The following is a 23,690-nucleotide window of genomic DNA, read 5'->3' as shown; positions in this document are numbered from 1 at the left end:
TTACCTGAAGTGTCATTATCCAAAGTTATTTTCTTGAGATGTTATTGTATATGCAAACATATTTTTGTAATGTATAATATTAATAGCACATCATATAAGACACTTATTTGTAACCATTTTTTGTCAATAATTTAGTGGGCATGACAAAAAAAATAATTTTACATCATTTATAATGGCCATATTCATTTTGGTACCAATCTTATCAATTTCCTGTTTCTGTTTGCCTTTTCATAGCTTCAGTTCGGTTCAGTTGTCCAGTCATGTCCAGCTCTTTGTGACCCCATGGACTGCAGCACTCCAGGCCTCCCTGTCCATCACTAACTCCCGGAGTTTACTCAAGCTCATGTCCATTGAGTCGGTAATGCCATACAACCATCTCATCCTCTGTAGCTCCCTTCTCCTGCCTTCAATCTTTCCCACCATCAGGGTCTTTCTTAATGAGTCAGTTCTTTGCATCAGGTGGCCAAAGTATTGGGAGTTTCAGTTTCAGCATAAGTCCTTCCAATGAATATTTAGGACTGATTTCCTTTAGGATGGACTGGTTGGATCTCCTTGTAGTCCAAGGGACTCTCAACAGTCTTCTCCAACACCACAGTTCAAAAGCATCAATTATTTGGCACTCAGCTTCCTTATAGTCCAACTCTCACATCCATACATGACTACTGGGAAAACCATAGCTTTGACTAGACAGACCTTTGTTGGCAAAGTAATGTCTCTGCTTTTTAATATGCTGTCTAGGTTGTTCATAACTTTTCTTCCAAGGAGCAAACGTCCTTTAATTTCATGGCTGCAGTCACCATCTTCAGTGATTTTGGAGAAAAAAAAAAAAAAAAAATTTAATCTGTCACTGTTTCCCCTGTTTCATAGCTTATCTCCTTTAATATACTTTTATTCTGTCTCTTTGTATTGGATAACGAATGGATTTAAATATGTGTTATACATGATTTCATCAATGTTTACGTTTATTTGTAGTGATAATAGATACTTTCTATTAAAAAGTTGTTGGTAGCAGTTTCATTCACCTTCAGATAGCATTTTAGCAGAACTAAGCTTCAAATCAGAGAAGGCAATGGCAACCCACTCCAGTACTCTTGCCTGGAAAATCCCATGGATGGAGGAGCCTGGTAAGCTGCAGTCATGGGTTTGCTAAGAGTCGGACACGACTGAGCGACTTCACTTTCACTTTTCACTTTCACTTTTCACTTTCATGCATTGGAGAAGGAAATGGCAACCCACTCCAGTGTTCTTGCCTGGAGAATCCCAGGGACGGGGGAGCCTGGTGGGCTGCCGTCTATGGGGTCGCACAGAGTCAGACACGACTGAAGCAACTTAGCAGCAGCAGCAGAAGCAAGCTTCAAATACTTGAAAGACAAGCTGTTGTGACCTTCATGGTCTGCAGTTTTTTTCATTTTCTTAGTGCATCATGACTAAATATTTTGTTTCAGTGAAGGCATCATTGTTTCTCAGTTTCACATTTGAATTGCCAATTACTACCATCTGAGTCACCAGGGAAGACCAATCCTATAGCACAGCTCTCAAAGCACAAAATCTCTCTCAAGCTTACCAAAGTACTCAATAACTCTCTTTTGGGGTTTTTAGACACTCCTTCTTTGGAGTTTCCTTTGATTTAAACTGTATCTTAATTCTCCAAGTATTGTAAATTAGAGAAGTAAACCTGTTCATTTTATGCTACCATCTTAAGTGCAACATTCATGCCCTCATTTGTTGGAAACTCTTCTATGTGTGATTAACACTTGTGTGGACAAATGTGATTAAGAGTTTGAACACTTCAGATATGCTGATTATTCATGATATGGAAGATGTTATGCTAAAATATTTATGAACAAGACTGAAGAAGCCAGAACTGGGCTTCCCTGTCAGATTAGATGGCAAAGAATCTGCCTGCAATGCAGGACACCTAGGTTCAATGCCTGGATTGGGAAGATTCTCTGGATGAGGGCATGACAACTCACTTCAGTATTCTTGCCTGGAGAATCCCCATGGACAGAGGAGCCCGGCGGGCTACAGTCCATAGGGTTGCAAAGAGTTGGACACAACTGAGCAACTAAGCTCAGCACAAGCTTGGTAAAGAAGCTCTCTCCTAGGAAAATGTTACTCTTTATTCCTAATTCCTCCATTTTACCTGCCATATTCCCATATGATTTCTTTCCTTGTCTTTATGGTCTAATTTTTATTATCTCTTTTCTCCTATTCAATTATCTTCCTTTAACCTGCCCCTCTCTGTATTTCTTCTCACTTCATATTTTGGCATTTACAACATGTTTTTCCACATAATCATTGATGGATAAATAAGGTATTAATCTTTGGTACCCATATATCTCAATTCTTTCTTATTTTCTACCTTCAGAATACTTCAGCTTCTTCTCTGATTGAGTCAATGGATGGAGTAAATGACTCTGTGGTATCTGAATTTGTACTAATCGGACTTTCAAATTCATGGGAAATGCATCTTTTTCTTTTTTGGTTCTTCTTTGTGTTCTACTTGGGAATTATCCTGGGAAACCTCTTCATTGTGTTCACAGTAATTATTGACTCTCATTTACACTCCCCCATGTACTTCCTGTTGGCCAATCTCTCCCTCCTTGATCTAGGTCTTTCCTCTACCACGATGCCCAAAATGATCTCTGATCTTTTCACTAACTGCAACATCATTTCTTTTCCAAAATGTATGACACAGATATTTTTCATTCATATCATGGGTGGAGTTGAGATGGTGCTGCTCATAGCCATGGCATTTGACAGGTATACTGCAATCTGTAAGCCTCTCCACTACCTGACAATTATGAGCTCCAAAATGTGTGTTTCCTTTGTAGTGGTTGCCTGGATAGTGGGGATAATCCATGCTGTATCTCAGTTTGTTTTTGTCATAAACTTGCCTTTTTGTGGTCCCAATAAAATAGACAATTTTTACTGTGACTTTCCTCAGGTCATGAAACTTGCTTGTGTAGACACTTACAAGCTAGAGTTTGTAATCATTGCTAATAGTGGGTTTATATCCATGGCTACCTTCTTCTCTTTAATTATATCCTACATTTTCATTTTGGTCACTGTCTGGAAACGTTCTTCAGGAGACTTATCTAAAGCATTTTTCACACTGTCAGCTCACATCACTGTAGTAATTTTGTTTTTTATGCCATGTATGTTTCTCTATGTGTGGCCTTTCCCTACAACATCATTGGATAAGTATTTGTTTATTGTTGACTTTGCCATCACCCCTATCTTGAATCCTACCATTTATACATTGAGAAACAAAGACATGAGAATTGCCATGAGGAGACTGGGCAAACAGATTGTAGGTTCCAGTGGGATCTCATAATGAATGGAGCAGATCTAGAGTACACGATGCTTCAAGATCACCAAAAACAGAGTCATGTGACTATCATCATTACTATGGTTAAGAATTACTATTTTGAATGATAGTTCAACAAAGATGCGCCTGTAGAAATTGATTATCAAGTTAGAGTTGACTTTATTTTGACAATCACAAGGAATAAATTGACTGCCTCTACATTCATGGAGAAAAGAGATGAGAAAAGAAAACTAAGCTGACCTCCACATGTAAACTTAACATTCAAATACCATTTTCTGGTGCCATTTCCTAGGACTTACTGGGTGTAATTACTCTCAATTATAAATAAATACCTCAAAAATTGACAACTATATCTCATAGTAAGCTAATAGATTAAGAATCTAAAATGTAGGTTTGGGTAAATTATAAATAAAGTATATACTTCTAATTTTCTATTTTAATTTTATCTTAATTAACAGTAAGAATAAAATCAACTGTTATTATTTATGTTTAGCCCTGAATTTTAGACTTGACTACACCCTGAGCTTTTTCAGTTTAGGATGCCATTTCAATTTTGTTTAGATTTCAGTGATTGCATGTACAGAATTTCTTTAACACTATCAATATTTTATATGAATTTAGACCAAATATTTTTGCACTTTTTTTCTGCTTCTCTGTTATCCTGAATATGAAGACCTTCTAACATTCAACTAGCTCAGTTTATTCTTTTAAAAAGATGTATAATTAATAGCTGCTTCACAGCATAATAATCACCCAAGAATGTGTATTTAGAGGTCCTGGTTTCCTTGAATATGGTTTCCTGGTCTGTCAAACCACCACCCCACCACCACCACAAGCACCATCCCCTCCTTCACCCCACGGCCCAATACAAGAGTTTATGTATCTGTGTTTGATAACCTTGGAATAATAGAAAGCCAAAAAGGTTGAGGCATAATCAATTTAATTGAGGATTTCTACATCTAGAATAAAGACTTCGTTAAAGTTACAGGAATATACAGTAACATCTCTGTCTCCTCTGTATAAATAAAACAATCTAATATGTCTTTTAAATTTTTTCTAATTTTTTTTCTTTTTTTTAATTTTATTTTATTTAACTTTACAATATTGTATTGGTTTTGCCGTATATCAAAATGAATCTGCCACAGGTATACATGTGTTCCCCATCCTGAACCCTCCTCCCTCCTCCTTCCCCATACCATCCCTCTGGGTCATCCCAGTGCACCAGCCCCAAGCATCCTTTTTTCTTATTCATCAGGACAGGAATTTCTTTTTAACTTAATTATTGCTGATAACTCTTTCCTTCAAATACTCCACTGGGCCTCTAAATCACTATAATCTCCTGGTTTACCTCCTACCTCTTGGGTAATATCTTCCCAGCATCTGTTTGCTGAATTTCCCTCATTCGTTCAACCAACAAACTTAGGATTCCTCAGAATTGCATCTTTAGCCTGTTCTCACTTTATATTCTGTCCCTAGGTTGCATCCATTCCCATGGCTCCACCTCAAACCTCCTGTTCTTTCAAAGTCACAATAAACGGCTCAAACACTTGCCCAGTAGCTCAACCCAAAATCTGGGGTGATAATGAACTCCTCCCTCACTCTGATCCTCAATATTCAATAAATCAGCAAGTCTATTAATTCCACTTTATAAACATTTCTTATATACCTCCCCCTATTTTCTTCTACAATGTCACCATTCTTGTTGAAACCATCACATATTATTTTTTAGAATAGAATTTTAAGTCAACTATGTGGTCTTCATGCTTCAAATCTTATCCCATTATCTTCATTTCAGTAGAGAGGTTTTTAAAAATATAAATCTAACCATGTAGTTGTTTTGCTCAATGACTCTAACATAATTGTCATAGACCTTAAATTAAAACATTACCTCTCTTTCAAAGTTTATCAGGCCACCAGAGACCTGGTTTCCACCATGTCTCCTGCCCCTGAGAACAACATGCTCTTTCCCTTTAACTTCAGATTCAATTTGGTGTTTTTTTTAACTTGCCTGGAAACTTCAAACTCTCTCATCTCTGATGCTTTGCACTGATGAACATTCTGTCTGAAACACTTGTCTTTCATGTTTCATCTAGTAACATCTACTTATTCTTCAAACCTCAGTTTCAGCAACACTTGACCGGGGAATAATTCTCAGGACCTGGGTTCAAGAACTCTCTTCTTATTGTGTATTATTATAGCACTCCTTATTACCACTTTTGTAACATTAGTGACACTCATGATTTCCTATTCAATGTAAGTCTTCCTCATTACACTTAACTTCCATGAGAAGAGGAGCTGTTTAATGCTGCCATCATATTTACTGCCAAACATTAGTATCAGTAGCAACAGTACAGAAAACAATCAATAAACATTTGTCATTAAATACAGACTGAGGTCAGAACGAGAAAAACAAAAATCCTATGTAAACACATATATGTGGAATTTACTGAGCATGCCCCCGCCCATCAGAACAAGACCCAGTTTCCCCCACAGTCAGTCTGTCCCATCAGGAAGATTCCATAAGCCTCTTATCCTCATCCCTCAGAGGGCAGACAGAATGAAAACCATAGTCACAGAAAACTAACTAAATTGATCACATGGGCCACAGCCTTGTCTAACTCAATCAAACAATGAGCCATGCCATGTAGGGCCACCCAAGATGGACAGGTGATAGTGGGGAGTTCTGACAAAACATAGTCCACTGAAGAAGGGAAGGGCAAAACATTTCAGTTTTCTTGCCTTGAGAACCCCATGAACAGTATGAAAAGGCAAAAAGATAGGACACTGAAAGATGAACTCTCAGGTAGATAGGTTCCTGGAGAAGAGTGGAGAAATAACTCCAGAAAGAATGAAGAGATGGAGCCAAAGCAAACACAATGACCAGTTGTGGATGTGACTGGTGATGGAAGTAAAGTCTGATGCTGTAAACAGCAATACTGCATGGGACCCTGGGTCAGGTCTATGAATCAAGGTAAATTAGAAGTGGTCAAACATGAGATGACAAGAGTGAACATTGGCATTTTAGGAATCAGTGAACTAAACTGGACTGGAATGGGCTAATTTAATTTAGATGACCATTGTATCTACTATTGTGGGCAAGAATCCCTTAAAAGAAATGGAGTAACCATCATAGTCAACAGAGGAATCCAAAATGCAATACTTGGGTGCAATTTCAAAAACAACAGAATGATCTCTGTTTCCAAGGCAAACCATTCAATATTACAATAATACAAGTCTATGCCCTGACCAGTAATGCTGAATAAGCTGAAATTGAATGGTTCTATGAAGACCTACAAGACCTTCTAGAACTAACACACAAAAAAGATGTCCTTTTCATTATAGGGGACTGGAATGCAAAAGTAGGAAGTCAAGAGATACCTGAAGTAACAGGCAAATTTGACCTTGGAGTACAAAATGAAGAATGGCAACAAAGTTTTTCCAATGGAATGAACTGGTCATAACAAACACCCTCTTACAACTACACCAGAGAAGACTCTACACATGGCCATCACCAGATGGTCAATACCAAAATGAGATTGATTATATTCTTTGCAACAAAACATGGAGAAGCTCTATACAGTCAGCCAAAATAAGACTGGGAGCTGACTGTTGCTCAGATCATGAACTCCTTATTGCCAAATTCAGACTGAAATTGAAGAAAGTGGAGAAAACCACTAGACCATTCAGTTCAGTTCAGTTCAGTCACTCAGTCGTGTCCAACTTTTTGGGACCCAATGAATCGCAGCACCCCAGACCTCCCTGTCCATCACCAACTCCCAGAGTTCACTCAAACTCATGTCCATCGAGTCAGTGATGCCATCCAGCCATCTAATCCTCTGTTTTCCCCTTCTCCTCCTGCCTCCAATCCCTCCCAGTATCAGAGTCTTTTCCAATGAGTCAACTCTTCACATGAGGTGGCCAAAGTACTGGAGTTTCAGCTTTAGCATCAGTCCTTCCAATGAACACCCAGGGTTAATCTCCTTTAGAATGGACTGGTTGAACCACCTTGCAGTCCAAGAGTCTTCTCCAAAACCAGAGTTCAAAAGCATCAATTCTTTGGCACTCAGCTTTCTTCACAGTCCAACTCTCACATCCATACATGACCACTGGAAAAACCATAGCCTTGACTAGACGGACCTTTGTTGGCAAAGTAATGTCTGTGCTTTTTAATATGCTATCAAGGTTGGTCATAACTTTCCTTCCAAGGAGTAAGTGTCTTTTAATTTCATGGCCACAATCACCATGTGCAGTGATTTTGGAGCCCACAAAAATAAAGTCTGACACTATTTCCACTGTTTCCCCATCTATTTCCATTCAGGTATGACCTAAATCAAATCCCTTATGATTATACAGTAGAAGTGAGAAATAGATTCAAGAGACTAGATCTGATATACAGAGTGCCTGATGAACTATGGACAGAGGTTCATGATACTGTACAGGAGACAGTAATCAAAATCATCCCCAAGAAAAAGAAATGCAAAAAGGCAAAATGGTTGTCTGAGAAGGCCTTACAGATACCTGAGAAAAGAAAAGAAGCTAAAGGCAAAGGATAAAAGGAAAGATATACCCATCTGAATGCAGAGTTCCGAAGGACAGCAAAGAGAGATACAAAAACCTTCTTCAGTGATCAATGTAAAGAAATAGAGAAAACAATAGAATGGGAAAGACTAGAGATCTCTTCAAGAAAATCAGAGATACCAAGGAAACACTTGATGCAAAGATGGGCTCAATAAAGGACAGAAATGGTATGGACCTAACAGAAGCAGAAGATATTAAGACTAGGTGGCAAGAATACACAGAAGAACTATACAAAAAAAAAATCTTAATGACCCAGATAATCACGATGGTGTGATCAGTCACCTAGAGCCAGACATCCTGGAATGCAAAGTCAAATGGGTTTTAGGAAGTATCACCATGACAAAGCTAGTGGAGGTAATAGAATTCCAGCTGAGCTATTTCAAATCCTAAAAGATGATGCTATGAAAGTGCTGCAGTCATAAAGCAGCAAATTTGGAAAACTCAGCAGTGGCCACAGGATTGAAAAAGGTCAGTTTTCATTCCAATCCCAAAGAAAAGCAATGTCAAAGAATGTTCAAACTACCATATTATTGCACTCATCTCACACACTAGCAAAGTAATGCTCAAAATTCTCCAAGCTAGGCTTCAACAGTATGTGATCTGAGAACTTCCAAATGTTGAAGCTGGATTTAGAAAAGGCAGAGGAACCAGAGATCAAATTGCCAACATCCATTGGATCATCGAAAAAGCAAGAGAGTTCCAAGAAAACATCTACTTCTGCTTTATTGATTATGCCAAGGCCTTTGACTGTGTGAATCACAACAAACCGTGGAAAATTCTTAAAGAGATTAGAATACCATACCACCCACCTTACCTACCTCCTGAGAAATCTGTATGCAGGTCAAGAAGCAAGAGTTAGAACTAGACGTGGAACAACAGACTGGTTCCAAATTGGAAAAGAGTATGTCAAGGCTATATACTGTCTCCCTGAATAAATTATTTAATTTTTATTCAGAGTACATCATGCAAAATGCCAGGCTGGATGAAGCACAAGCTGGAATCAAGATTGCCAGGAAATTTATCAGTAACCTCAGATACACAGATGACACCACCCTTATGGCAGAAAGTGAAGAGGGACTAAAGAGCTTCTTGATGAAAGTGAAAGAGGAGAGAAAGCCAGAAAAAGCTGGCTTAAAACTCAACATTCAAAAAACAAAGATCACGGCATCTGGTCCCATCACTCCATGGCAAATAGATGGAGAAACAATGGAAACAGTGAGAGACTTTATTTTCTTGGGCTCCTAAATCACTGCAGATGGTGATTGCAGCCTTGAAATTAAAAGATGCTTGCGCCTTGGAAGAAAAGTTATGACCAACCTAGACAGCATATTAAAAAACAGAGACATCACTTTGCCAACAAAAGTCCATCTAGTCAAAGCTGTGGTTTTGCTAGTTCATGTATGGATGTGAAAGTTGGACTACAAAGCAAGCTGAGTGCCAAAGAATTGATGCTTTTGAACTGTGGTGTTGGAGAAGACCCTTGAGAGTTCCTTGAACTGCAAGGAGATCAAATCCTAAAGAAATCAGCTCCGAATATACATTTGGAAGGACTGATGCTGAAGCTGAAGCTCCAATACTTTGGCCACCTGATGCAAAGAATTTGCTCATTTGAAAAGACCCTGATGCTGGGAAAGATTGAAGGCAGGAGGAAAAGGTGATGACAGAGGATGAGATGGTTGGATGGCATCACTGACTCGGTGGACATGAGTTTGAGCAAACTCTGAGAGTTGGTTGTGGACAGGGAAGCCTGGAATGTTGCAGTCCATGGGGTCACAAAGAGTCAGACACAATTGTGCGACTGAACTGAACTGTGGAATCTAGACAAAATGGTACAGATGAACCTATTAGCAAAGCAGAAACAGAGAAGCAGACATATAAAACAAATGTATGGACACCAAGGGGTCAAGGAGTGTGGGATGAATTGGGAGACTGGGAATGACATATATACATTACTATGTATAAAATAGATAAGTAATGAGAACCTACTGTATAGCACAGGGAACTCAACTCAGTGTTCTGTGTTGATATAAATAAGAAGGGAATCCAAAAAAGAGGGGATAAATGTATATGGATAGCTGATTCACTTGACTGTACAGCGGAAACTAACACAACATTGTACAGCAACTATACTCCAAAAAAATTTTATTTAAAAAAATAGAAATTAATTAATTAATAAACCCCAACAAAGAATAAAAATTAACAGTGTGAATAATTTGTTGCATAGAAATTGGGATTTCTTTTTACTTTTGATCAAAGATCACCCAGATTTAAAGAAATCCTCCCCTTTTTTTTTCTACTTGTCTCTCCTTAATTTTTTCTGCCTCTATCTCCTTAAGTAGAACTGAAATCTACTGTGAAATATACCAGTGAGTTCTTTTTACAGGCTTTGTCGATTCAAATCTTGAGCCAATCTCAGCCTGTGAATCACTGGTCTCGGGCCTCTCTGATACTCTCAGGTCTCAAGAACTCTACATTAACAATTTCTGATCTTCTACTGGGACTGAGGTTTCTCCACTGCCAACTAACCTGTGTCGCATGTCCCAGGAGAGAACCTCACATAGCCCAGGAGATGCTCTGTGCCTAGCGGCCAGCTTCCTAGGATTCTATTTCTGCCTATATTCTCCCTCATTCATCTGAATATGCTGTTTTCCATGGTACCCCAATCTCCTCACTTAGAACAAAAGCACAATCATTTTACTGGCATGGTAGAATGATTTATGGAGTTCTATACTGCTCACAGAGCTTCTCTGGTGGCTCAGATGGTAAAGAATCTGCTTGCAATGTGAGAGATCTGGGTTCGATCCCTGGGTTGGGAAGATCCCCTGGAGGAGGGCATGGTAATCCACTCCAGTATTCTTGCCTGGAGAATCCCCATGGACAGAGGAGCCTGGTGGGCTACAGTCCATAGGGTCGCAGATTCAGACATAAACTGAGCAATTAAGCACAGCACACGCACTTACTGCTCACAGTGTTTTGGACAAGCCCTGGGTGTGGGGGAGGGCAACAGGAGAAATTTTCTACTAATTTGGAATGTCACTATTTTACCAAAATTAATTTAGACAAGCCATAACTCTGCTGCTTTTCTAGAGTATATGGCTTCTGGGCAGGAGAAAATGATATGCAACTCTAAACAAAGATAGAGCTTTGATACCTTGAGCCCACCATGGCAACCTGGAGATCAATTTTTTTTTTTTTTAATAAAGTCAGCCTTTTTCAGAGAAATCCACTAGGCTTATCTTGATGATTTTTACAGGTCATCTGAATATTTATCTCCTTCTCAGGTAAACATGCTCCTATTACAGACAACTCAAAATAACTCCCTACATTATTTTCTCTTCAGACATTGATCCAACAAACCCAAAATTTACTTGTATCCAGTCAAGTCAGGAAAAATAAAGTTCAAAACCATTTAAGACCTTCACCCCCAGTAGTCCAAAGTTTATGAGCACAAGTAGAGTCAGAGGTAAACATCTGCCATAATTAAAAACAGGAAAAGTATTATGAATTATGAGAATTATCTTTACCTATCAAGGGTTTAGATTTATTTCTTCAAGTCTGGTACTATGAATATCTTGTTTCTCAGGATATATTTTCACACCTTCATCTCAGTCACTCAAAGCAAGATCATCCACCATAAAGAGGGGTTTTTATTATACAATCCAATATGTTATATCAAAATCTTCCTGTAAAACAGATTCACTTTGCTGTATACCTGAAACTAATACAACATTGTAACTCAACTATATCCCAATAATATTTTTTTAAAAAAACCTTCCTTCTTTCCCTCTGTTTCATCACCAGAAAAATTTTTCAATATTTCTCTCTTGGGGAAACCAATGTGACTCAAAGATTTAGTCCCCAAGAGAATCTAATAATGGGCTGAGTATTAGCCATCTTTGCTGCAGCAGCGAGTCACTCTCTTATGCAGCTAATTAGGTTATTTCTCATTATGGATAATCTTATATATAGCTTTGTCTTTGAGTGGGGTGGGAGTGCTTTTTACAAATATAAAAGAGTACACTCTCTGACTTTCTCTTCTTCTAAAAATATACACCCTGTGACTGAACAGGCAAGTAAGAAAGACACTTTTAAATTACAAAACCATCCCTGTCATGGTTGCTTCCCTCTCCCCATAACCCTCGACCTTCCTTCAATTTCCATTCCCCTGTAAAATACTGTGTCAGTTTTCTCTTTTGAAATCTATTTGTCCTTTCATCCTATACCATCTCTTTCCTATGATCAAATTTCAATCATTGAATTGCATTGTCTTCTAAAATTAATTACACACACACACACACATATACCTTCTGATATTTTTAACTTCTTAATGTGAAAATTTTTCAAGATTCACGTTTCTGGCTTTTGTGCTTTCCAATTCATTTTAAACTTCGTTTTCCATTGTGCAAAACAGAGTTCTGGACTCAGTGTATTCCTATACTATTTAAGAACCAAATTCTGTTTTAAACAAAAGGAAATCTCAGTCCTCAGCCTCCAGGATTCTAGTGTGATTCCCTCTCCTTCACTATTACTTTCCTCTGAATTTGAAGGCTCCAGCCAATGCCTAGACTGAGAGCATATGCTCAGATTCAAAGAAGATTCTGGTGTTGTGCCAGAGGATGGTACAGAGGAGATGCTGGCTGAAAATTCTGAAAGAGAACTGTTCAAGGACTGGCCAGGTTGTTTGAAGAAATAGGAGAGGGGATAAGGAAGAGCAATACCCAATGGGGAAAAAAATAGTCTTTCAGAAAGGGACAGCTCATTTTATTTTAAAAGGAAAGAGAACTCAGGGATGAATAGGACTCTTCCAATTTGGTGTGACACAATCAAATATAAACAGTCTAGCTTTTTAATGGCTTTTCCTACAAGCAGGTGTAGATCGTGAGTGAGGAAGGTCATTGGACTGAGTTAGGCTGGCTTCTAGTGCTGGCTCTGTGAATGTATTGCTGCAAATACACTGGGCATTTAACCTCCTGGGTTGTTTTCCATCTGTAGAATGAAATAACTGGGCAACATAATCTCAAAGTTCTTTCCCACTTCTATAAAAATGTATCATTCTAATAATCTTTTTTGTTTAAAGATTTGTCTCTCCAGGCATTGGATAACTGATAAATTTTAAATCTCCAATAGGAGAGATGGCAAGTTCTAAGGGGACTTGGCTTTTGAAGAACTCCTGGGAACTTCACACAGTCACCAGTGTTTCCTAAGAAGGCAGAGAAACCAAGTATGTGGTCTTTTTCTCCAAACAAGCACTCTCAGGTCATCAGGACTTCTTGAATAATGATACACATTAATTCTAGATGTTTATAACAGAATGGGTGGGCCCTTCTTCATTTATCTTAAATACTCATGATTATATATATATATATATATATATATATACACACACACACACACACACACACACATATCTCATTAGGTTATCATTAGGAAGCACAAGCTTGTGGAGAAGGTGTTGTTAACTTCAATTTCTCTATATATTTGTGAGGACTTCTATTTTGTTTACATGGGCAATTTAGTGATAATTTCTGGACAATTTATTCTTCAAATATTCCTTGAGCTTTTTCTATGTGCCAGCCTGTTTTAGTCAAGAGACACAGTGTTGGACAAAGCAGAAAGTGTACCTACGTAATGAACTTTAATTTTTACATTTTACAAAAAGCTATAAATATTAGAAATAAGGAAAGCAAAATACTGACTGGAAGTTAAAGGGGTGTTTTTAATCAGTTACTTCCTAATGTTTTAGAGGTGACCTGTCAGCTGAACCACCATGCCAAAACTATACCCACTCCATACTGTCAAACCCCTCTGCCACATCCATTTGCTTAATGTCTTAACTTTTCTTCATATCAGTGACTATTTTCCCTAAAATTTTATTATTACTTTCCATCCTTTCAGGCAAAATGTACTAAAATAGTGAATGGAAATGCAGATAAAGCTCACACTCTTAGGTGTTCATAATGTATTGATGTGTGTTGATGTAAACAATGACAGGCAATTAAGCAAAGATGTGCAACATTGCACCAATGTCTCTTTTAATCATCATTTTATCCTCTTTATTTGTCCTAGATTTTATTTATTCCATCCCCTGTTTTCATTTAATTCTTCACTCCCTTTCTATTTTCATTCTTCCTCTTTATTTAGATCTTCTTTCCTGCCTGTTCCCTAGACATGTTACTGACTGACTTCACCACACTACTATGCTTATAGCACCATGTTTTATATTGTAATTATACCAAACCCACTCCAGCATTCTTGCCTGGAGAATCCCAGGAACAGTGGAGCCTGCTGGGCTGCCGTCTATGGGGTCGCACAGAGTCGGACACGACTGACGCGACTTAGCAGCAGCAACAGCATAATTAAAGATTATCAATAAATTTAATTACACTTTTAAATGGAATCTTATAGTCTTTAGGCTAATAGACTCAAAGAGTATTGGATTTTTCTCTTTGTGAGTGAGTGAGCTCGCTCTGTCGTGTCTGACTCTTAGCAACCCATGGACTGCAGCCCACCAGGCTCCTCCATCCATGGGATTTTCCAGGCAAGAGTACTGGAGTGGGGTGCCATTGCCTTCTCCAGTTTAAAAAACTTAATTATCACTCACACTCCAAGACAAGCACCATTTCATCAGTACTAAGCTAATACAGGTGGAAATTTTCAAATATGACTAATCAATTTAGAGAAAACTTCAATTGTTTTTATAAGATGAAACATCCACTTTCATGATGATGGAGACTTGAAGAATTGAGTTTATATGTTTAATGTTAGCTTTATAGGATAAAATCTTTGATCATAAGCAGTCAACATGATTCTTAAGCTTCAGCTTCATTACTCCAAGATAGTGACTTGAATGATGAGATGAGGAAATCAACACCTTCTGCTCAGCAGAATAGAGGGTATTGCCATGAAATCTTCTAGGGATGACTTTCTGAACTCTATAATGCTCCCCAGATTCAATTCCACTCCCCAAATTCTTTGCCCTTATGCCCCTGTGACCTGGGTGATTTAAATATGGATATGAAGTCCATTGATAATTGAATGAATAAATTTCAAATGGTTATCATAGTTTTCAGAGAAAATGCTAGGAAGGGTTTTTAGAACATCTAGGTGAGAGAAGGTAGAAGACAATAGAAAAATTAATCAAGAGGCAACAGAAACAATAGTATATTGCTGAAACAGGAAGTTAATCAAACCTTTCCTATTTCCACCATCAAAATCCAGATCCATCAGGACACTATACTTATTTAGCTACATTCTGCCCTAATACTATCATCTATTAATCAATTCTGACAGCTTATGAAAATGTCTAATTGGATGAGAGAAGTATTAAAGTCCTTGACTTCTCCAGCTAGTCTTCTAATAATTACAAATTATTCTTTGTTTTTGAACCTTCTTAATAAATCATTCTTTAGCTCTCTATGCTCTTGGATGTTTTTATCAAAAAATCTAATATAAATATGATAGCTATACTGAAAGATATTTAAAATCTAAAGGATTTTTCAAGTTCTAAAAAATAAAAGTCAACTACTGTACTATGCAATCTGTTTACTTTTCGTACACTTAATATTATAAATAAAATTCTTACTAATGCTATTATAAATTTCTATTAACTTATTTTAATAACTATAATATTTTCCTTCATAACAGAATTAAACCTAATGTTTGACATCTAAATTGTTCAAAGTTTTATCAACTGTAAAGTATGACAAACATTTTTGTGCAAAAATCTTTTTTGATACAAATAGAATTCCACAAGGAGTACTACTGCACCAAGTGGTATGGAGTCGAGATTCTTGACACATGATTTCAAAATATTTTCTTTAATAATCTTTAGTTTCTTTTTTAATTGGTGGAAAATTGCTTTATCTTGTTGTGTTGCTTTCTGCCATACTCATGCACGCTCTTGAGCCTCCCTCCACTCCTCCCAACCCCCACCTCTAGGTCATCAAGGAGCACCAGGCTGGGCTCCCTGTGTTATATAGCAACATCCCACTAAATATTTCACACATTACAGTGTATACATGTCCATGCTACTTTCGCAATTCGTCCTACCCTCACCTTCCCTCTGTGTGTCAAGTCCCTTCTCTGCTATGTTCATCAGTACCATTTCAAAATATTTTCTTAATTTTAGATTAGTCTATATTTCTATCAAGGGTGTATGAATGTGCCTATCTCAATGAGTGTTTGACAACAATACTACAAAACTTTTTTAACTTAATAGAAAAATAATAGCTTTATATTTGATTTGATTTCTGAGGAAGATATATATATATATGCAAAAATACATAGATAGTTTACTTTTCTGAATTCTCTCTTCATATCATTTGTCCATTTATCTATTAGGCCTCAGAGGTTTTATTAAATGATTTGAACTGTTTAAAAATATTATGAAGATATCAATCTTTTGTCTGTCTATGGTACTTCAAATTCATGTAAGATTTTTAAGGTAGATTGTTTTTAATTACATGTAGGAAATAGCATTCAGAGGTATCTTAACAGTTATTAGGAATGTCTATACTCATTTCTAATATGTGTAGTGTATCAGATGGTAAAGAATCTGCCTGCAATACAGGAGATCCAGGTTCAACCCCTGGATCAGGAAGATCCCTTGGAGAAGGAAATGTCAACCCACTCCAGTATTCTTGTCTGAGGAATTTCGTGCACAGAGGAGCTTGGCGGGCTACAGAGATCTCCAAGAGTTGAACATAACTGAGTGACTAACACTTTTCATATTCACTTCTAACTTCTATTTAACTTTATTGTTCATGATTATATTTTTTAAAGGTTATCTATTTTTTAATCATTTTATATGCTCTTATACCCTCTTCCAATTTTCTAGGATTCAGTATTTTGGTTTTTAACTTTTATTATTTCACTTCATCTGTATTCCTTCAGTTTATGTTATATGTTCTTTCCTAACACAATAAATTGTCTGATTGCTCACATATTTAAATAAATAGGATCATTTAAAGCAAAATATTGTCTCTGAGTGAAGCTTTGTTGTATTCAATATTTTATACCCTGGTTCCCATTATTTTGTAAGTAGTCTATAATCATTTAAGTTAAAGGACCAATTTTAAATTATCAACATTTAAGTTGTATTAAGTTGATCCCTCCTTTTTTTTGTTGCAGGTCACTTGACAGTCTTCTTGTCTTTATAATTCAATGGACCAAGTAAATGGCTCTGTGGTAACTGAATTTGTGTTACTGGGACTTACACAATCCTTAGGGATGCAGTTTTTACTTTTTCTCTTCTTCTCTGTATTATATTTGGGGATTATCCTGGGAAACGTCTTCATTGTGGTCACAGTGATTTTTGATTCCCACTTACATACCCCCATGTATGTTCTATTGGCCAACCTGTCACTCATTGACCTAGCCCTTTCATCCACCACAGTTCCCAGGATGATCTCTGATCTTTTCAGTGACTGTCAAATCATTTCTTTCCGCAACTGCATGCTACAAATGTTCTTTATCCATGTCACAGGAGGAGTGGAGATGATGCTGCTCATAGCCATGGCATATGACAGGTACACAGCAATCTGCAAGCCTCTCCATTATCTAACTATTATGAATCCCAAAATGTGCATGTTTTTAGTAGTTGCTGCTTGGATAATTGGAGTGACTCATGCTGTGTCTCAGTTTGTCTTTGTCATAAATTTACCCTTCTGTGGACCTAATAATGTGGGGAGCTTTTATTGTGATTTTCCTCGGGTTATTAAACTTGCATGCATAGATACTTACAAACTAGAATTTGTAGTCACTGCCAACAGTGGCTTCATATCTATGGGCACCTTCTTTCTCTTAATTATATCATACATCTTCATTCTGATCACTGTCCGACGACATTCTTCAAAATATTTATCCAAAGTGTTCTTCACTCTGTCAGCTCACATCACTGTAGTGCTTTTGTTTTTCCTTCCATGCATGTTTCTCTATGTATGGCCTTTCCCTACAAAGTCACTGGATACATTTTTTGCCATTGTGGACTTTGTTGTCACCCCCGTCTTAAATCCTGCCATATATACTTTAAGGAACAGAGATATGAAGGTGGCAATGACAAGGCTAAGTCAACATGTTTTAAATTCTAGGGAAGTGACATGAGAGATTTCATTGATGAGAGCACAAGATAAATGTCATGAATCATCAAGACCCTTGTGGTCACCATGAACACTATAGAATGTGTTCATTTTCATTATTGCTTTTAAAAACTGAGAAGTTGGTTCTTCCCTAGTGGTTCAATGGTAGAGTCCACCTGCCAATGCAGAGGACATGGGTTTGATCCCTGATCCAGGAGGATCCCATATGCCGCAGAGCAACTAAGCTCATTGACCACAACTGCTGAGGCTGTGCTTTAGAGCCCAGCCACTGAGCCCACATGCTGCAACTACTGAAGCCTGCATGCGCTGGAGCCTGTGCTCTGCAACAAGAGAAGCCACAGCAATGAGAAGCCTATGAACCACAGCTAGAGAGTAGCCCTGGATTGCCTCAACTAGAGAAAAGTCCATGCAGCAACAAAGACCAAGCACAACCAAAATAAATAAATAAAATTATAAAACAACAACCCAAAAAAACTGAGACGCCTACAAAAAAGAAGGTATTAAATCAAAGAATTTCATTTACATAGAGTTGCAGCTTACATTTCTACCTAATCTCCAAACCTAAACTGTAGTTACCACATGGCTGCATTCAATATTCATGTGGATATTTTACATCTACAGATAGATATGTACACTTGTATATATGTATATATATATGTATACACACATATACATGTAATTTAACTTCATCAGTATTTTCCATTTGATAACAAGCATCACTGGAAATCAATTAATATTTCTTATGGAAATTACGTAGATCCAAAGATAAAATATGGCTTTATGTAAACTAGTAGACAGTAAAATTGAGGAAGAAGCAATTCTCATCATACTTGTATTTTAATTAGATAAATAGGAAGGTCAACACTATGACACTACATTAATAATTAAAATTGCTTTTAGACTTTGATAATGTATTTCATACAATATTGTTTTAGAAATAGAGTCTATTATTTTCTATTATGCAAAATTTTGCCTATTTTCCAGTTTTTTTCAATATTTGTGTTCAAAGCATATCTTGATTCATTCTTTAAAAGTATCTACAATTCTGTAAGTATTTGAAAGGACTTATTTACTAGAGAAGGATACTCCATTGAGATCTCAGCTTCTTCAATGTGTTCATTTTTAAGTAAGGGCACTTAGAACAAAGAAGATGGCATGTTTCAGGTAAAATCTGGAAAGTCTGCTGGTCATGGAGCACAGCTGAGAGATCATTTGGATTCTTTCTATGACTGATTTAAGGAACATTAACTGTGATAAGTCAGTTCAGTTTAAACCACTGTATGGTAATTAAAGCTACTCAATAAAAATGATAAATAATAAGAACTTAGACTTATTATTCATCAAGGTATTTTTCCTATATTTTCTCCACAAATTCTAAGCTATCTGCTTTCTATAAAATCTAAAACATTATTATTTGCTTTCTTCTTAACACATGTGAATTTTAATTGCACAATTTTATCAATTGTTTTACTATGATTCCTTAAAAATTTACTTTTAAATTCAGTGAGGGTCATAGAAGTACCTGAGTTAGCCAAGAAACTGTGACATTAACCCTTAAATCAAGATGATTTTGTGTATTTCCTCAGGGGAAAGCTTGTGGGACTATAAAAGTTAGTCTCAATACCCAAAGTTCAGGATAACTATTTTCAGATCTCTTCATCTGCCTCTAGTCACTTCCATAAATGGTTTTTAATTAATGAAGTCATTTGCTAAGGAGGATTAGTTTATATCAATTTTCTTCTCTTGGAAATTGTATACTTCATGAGAAAGTACAAATAAAAGAAAAGTCTACACACCTTGCTCTGAAAATTGCTGTAGTGTCTTCCAGTTATGAAGGAGGTAGGTAGAATATGAAAGTGAAATATATTAGCAAAACTAACCAAACTGTAGCATTTGTATTGACAATAAAATGCTTCTATTAGTAATAACCCATTCTATAGAATTCAATTTTATGTGTATTTTTCAGAAAAAATGGAAGAATCCTGAGGTTGGTGAAACAAATTCATTTTGCTGAAGAATAGTATATTTGAATTCTTGCTTGTTACCATGGTAGAAAATCTTTTCACTGCAAATGAGAAGACTTTGGTAAATCTATACTGACATAACTATCGAGTTTGTTGTCTTCTCTCAGTGAAATGATTTCACATCAGTAAACATCCAAAGAAAATACTAAATAACATTCCTTGACTTTAAAGAAACATCCAAATCAATCAATCATGTCAGAAATGATCTCACAATAGGAATCCCATCCTCTTTATTGTCGATGACAAGTATGATTATATTTGTGCTAAGGAGAAGGGGACTAAAATTACTTTATGACTTGTTTTACTACTAGACTTCTTTTTATACTTGGAAATAAATTAGAATTGCTAAATATTTATAGGATTTTAAAAACAGTAATATGGAGCTTTAGGATAGGGCTATGGAATGGATAATGAAGAAAAAATGTAATTTCCAAGGACTGATTAAGTAGAGAAAACGTAATACTACTCCCCCAAGAAATTTGATGAGCCATACCCTATCCTTTCATGACTCCTTGAGACCCGTCAATTTCCTCTCCTCTCTTTTGTAGCTTCCCCTTCAAGCTACTGTTTCATTTTCTACTTCATTTACTGCAAAACCTCTGGACTCCCCAATACATATATGAAATGACTTTCGCAACTTACATCCAACGACCACTTTTCAGGCTCTTAATTTTCAGGTAGCAACTTACAAAGATATTCCAACAATACCTTTACATTTTATTATCATCATCCTTTACTTTCTTCCAAATGTATTACTTCTTCTAAAAATAATCTTTATGTTATATATTGCTATGCTAACTCTTATCATAGTTATTATCAGAATTAAAGCTGTGACAGTGTTCACAATTACTCAGAATTTAAAAATTAGCATCATTTTTTTATCTTATATATGTGTTGACACATGTCCTGTTATTACTACCTTTTATAATGGCTATTATTTAACTGCTTACCATTTGTTAGAAATTTATTAAACAATTGCTCATAATTCTGCAACAGTTCATGTCAACATAATAAAACAAGAATCCTATAGTAGGCATTCTAGAATACTTTTCCAATTTCATTTCCTATTAAAATTTTTTCACATTTTATCTCAGCAAATATTTTCCTCACTTTTAAATTTTTATTTTTTAAATTTTATTTTGTTTTTTAAGCTTTTTTGACCACCCCACACAACATGTGAAATCTTAAGTTCCCCCATCAGGGATCAAACTCACATCCTCTACAGTGGCATACTCTTGCTTTTAACTTCTTTCTCTCATTTTTAAACCTTATTTTTGTGTTGTTATTCTTTTCTTCTATTTTTCATCTTTAATTTTATTTTGGCATAAATCTTTCTTCTAAGCATTTTCATATTACCAAATGTTAAGCATCAATTCTATCCTCTATAAATTCTTATAATTTTTAGTTTCTCTTTCAGAATTCTCATAAATGTAAAGTTCCCATAAGACTGAATCTCTACATCTGTCTTAGTTTTCATATTGCTATCCAAGCTCCTGAGAGATTATGAAAATTATATTTAAATTATGTCCCTCCCTCAATCCTGATAGAGTATTAGATTAGTGGGGATTTAGAAAAGTTTTGATCCAATGCAGTCATTTAAAAGATAGGGAAATGAAATGTTGCTATGATAATTATTTTTAGAATACAAGTAAACTTTTAAATGATTATTGAGGAGCCAGGGTTTTTCTATGAATCAGAGGTGATAACTCTCACTACTAATAATCATCTAAATCTATTGTGTAATTACCAAATAAAAAAGTTGAAATTCATAATAACCATAAGAAGGAATATAATTGGTATTTGCATTTACAAAATGGCAAAAGAAGTCTTAAAGAGGATGAATTCAAGATCCACAGATGCACACAAAACCCACTGTGATTGCCTCACATTAAATTGTGAATGAGGGTTTGTTTTATTTTAATAGAGAAGTTTCCAATAACTGTATACAAGATTATTGTGGTGAACTATAAGGCTACTAAAAATACCTTCTCAAAAATGCATGTCGTGAAAAGGCTTTGTAGATGTGACAATCATAGAGTTTTGTATGTATTTAAGAGCTATGATACGATCCACAGAATATGAACTGTTTTGGAGTTCAGCAAAAGAGGACACAAATGCACGGTGAGGGTATAAATTTAATGTGGCAGACAGGGTAACATGAAAAAAAGCATTTTATTAGGAATAAGCCCTAACATAAGTGGAAACATTAAAGCTTGGACAACTGGACTATAAGCATATCCAGGCAAAGAGTGTGGGATAAAATTGAGTTTAGATTGTAGGCATTTTGAATTCCTTTATGTAATAAAGCACAGAATGTCATCATGAGTGTGAACATAATGACACAAAATGGGGCTCTGAATTTGAACACAATATTTCTGACTTTCTTCTCACTCCATTCAAGGTAACTACAGAGTGTATTTCCTGGAATGAATCAATAAGTGAAACAAATCACTCCACGGTGACTGAGTTCATTTTTCTAGGATTCTCCAATTCTCAGGAACTCCAGATTTTCCTATTTGTGTTCTTTTTTGTATTCTATGTAGGAATTGTGTTTGGAAACCTTCTTATTGTCATAACTGTGGCTTCGGACTCCCACCTTCACTCCCCCATGTACTTCCTGCTGGCCAACCTCTCACTCATTGACCTGTGTCTGTCTTCAGTCACAGCCCCCAAGATGATTGCTGATTTTTTCAGTAAATGTAAGGTCATCTCGTTCAAGGGCTGCCTTGCTCAGATATTTCTCCTGCATTTCTTTGGTGGGAGTGAGTTGATGATCCTTATAGCCATGGCCTTTGACAGATACGTAGCAATCTGTAAACCCCTTCACTACACTACAATTATGCGTGGCAATGTATGTGTTGGCTTTGTGGCTGCTGCATGGGGAACTGGCTTCCTCCACTCAGTGAGCCAGTTGGCCTTTGCAGTGAACTTACCTTTCTGTGGTCCCAATGAGGTAGACAGCTTTTATTGTGACCTTCCTAGGGTCATCAAACTTGCCTGCACAGATACCTATAGGTTGGATATCATGGTCATTGCTAACAGTGGTGTGCTCACTGTGTGCTCTTTTTTTCTCCTAATCACCTCATACACTGTCATCTTAGTGACCATCCAGCATCTCCCTTCAGAGAGGTCATCCAAGGCTCTGTCTACCTTAACTGCTCATATCACAGTAGTTCTTTTGTTCTTCGGACCATGTATCTTCATTTATGCCTGGCCATTCCCCATCAAGTCATTAGATAAATTCCTTGCTGTCTTTTATTCTGTGGTCACTCCTTTCTTGAACCCGATGATATACACACTGAGGAACAAAGACATGAAGACTGCAATGAGACAACTGAGAAAATGGAATATCAATTCTAGGATAAAGTCTTAGATCTCTTATAAAATTAATCTGTAAGATTAATCTGAGATAATGACATATTATACAGTATCAGTAAGTTATTTAGAAAATCTAATGAAAAATGATATCTTCCATTTCATATTCTGTATCAACTGTCAAAGAATATTTACATACACAACCTCATGTTATTCTTTGACAGTCTTGTTATATTTTTGAATACAGAGGGAAACTTAACATTTTACTTTGAAAATATGATCCCACTAATTCTTCTAACAATTAAAGGCATAAATATGTTAACATTTGTACACTCCTGTGCCTTC

The 23,690-nt window shown here is 36.4% G+C and overlaps 3 protein-coding genes across 3 annotated transcripts; all 3 read left to right on the top strand.

Moving 5' to 3' along the window:
• Nucleotides 1-2,398: 2,398 nt before the first annotated feature.
• LOC102392445 (olfactory receptor 4F15-like) lies at nt 2,399-3,337 on the top strand. Its single transcript, XM_006062409.3, has one exon. It carries the CDS (start codon nt 2,399-2,401, stop codon nt 3,335-3,337), a length of 939 nt encoding a protein of 312 aa, XP_006062471.3.
• A 13,734-nt stretch (nt 3,338-17,071) lies between these two features.
• Nucleotides 17,072-18,010, top strand: LOC102389782 (olfactory receptor 4F6-like). Its single transcript, XM_006062404.3, has one exon. The coding sequence runs from the start codon at nt 17,072-17,074 to the stop codon at nt 18,008-18,010; it is 939 nt and encodes a 312-aa protein (XP_006062466.2).
• A 2,042-nt stretch (nt 18,011-20,052) lies between these two features.
• Nucleotides 20,053-23,403, top strand: LOC102392757 (olfactory receptor 4F4). The gene is made up of 2 exons (XM_006062410.3): nt 20,053-20,091; nt 22,432-23,403. Exons 1-2 carry the CDS (start codon nt 20,053-20,055, stop codon nt 23,401-23,403), a joined length of 1,011 nt encoding a protein of 336 aa, XP_006062472.3.
• Nucleotides 23,404-23,690: the final 287 nt, after the last annotated feature.

Source organism: Bubalus bubalis, chromosome 11 (assembly GCF_019923935.1).
Source record: "Bubalus bubalis isolate 160015118507 breed Murrah chromosome 11, NDDB_SH_1, whole genome shotgun sequence".
NCBI classification, from domain to species: Eukaryota; Metazoa; Chordata; class Mammalia; order Artiodactyla; family Bovidae; genus Bubalus; species Bubalus bubalis.
Note: the sequence above shows the minus strand (reverse complement) of the source record. Positions and strands in the feature narration are given on the sequence as shown.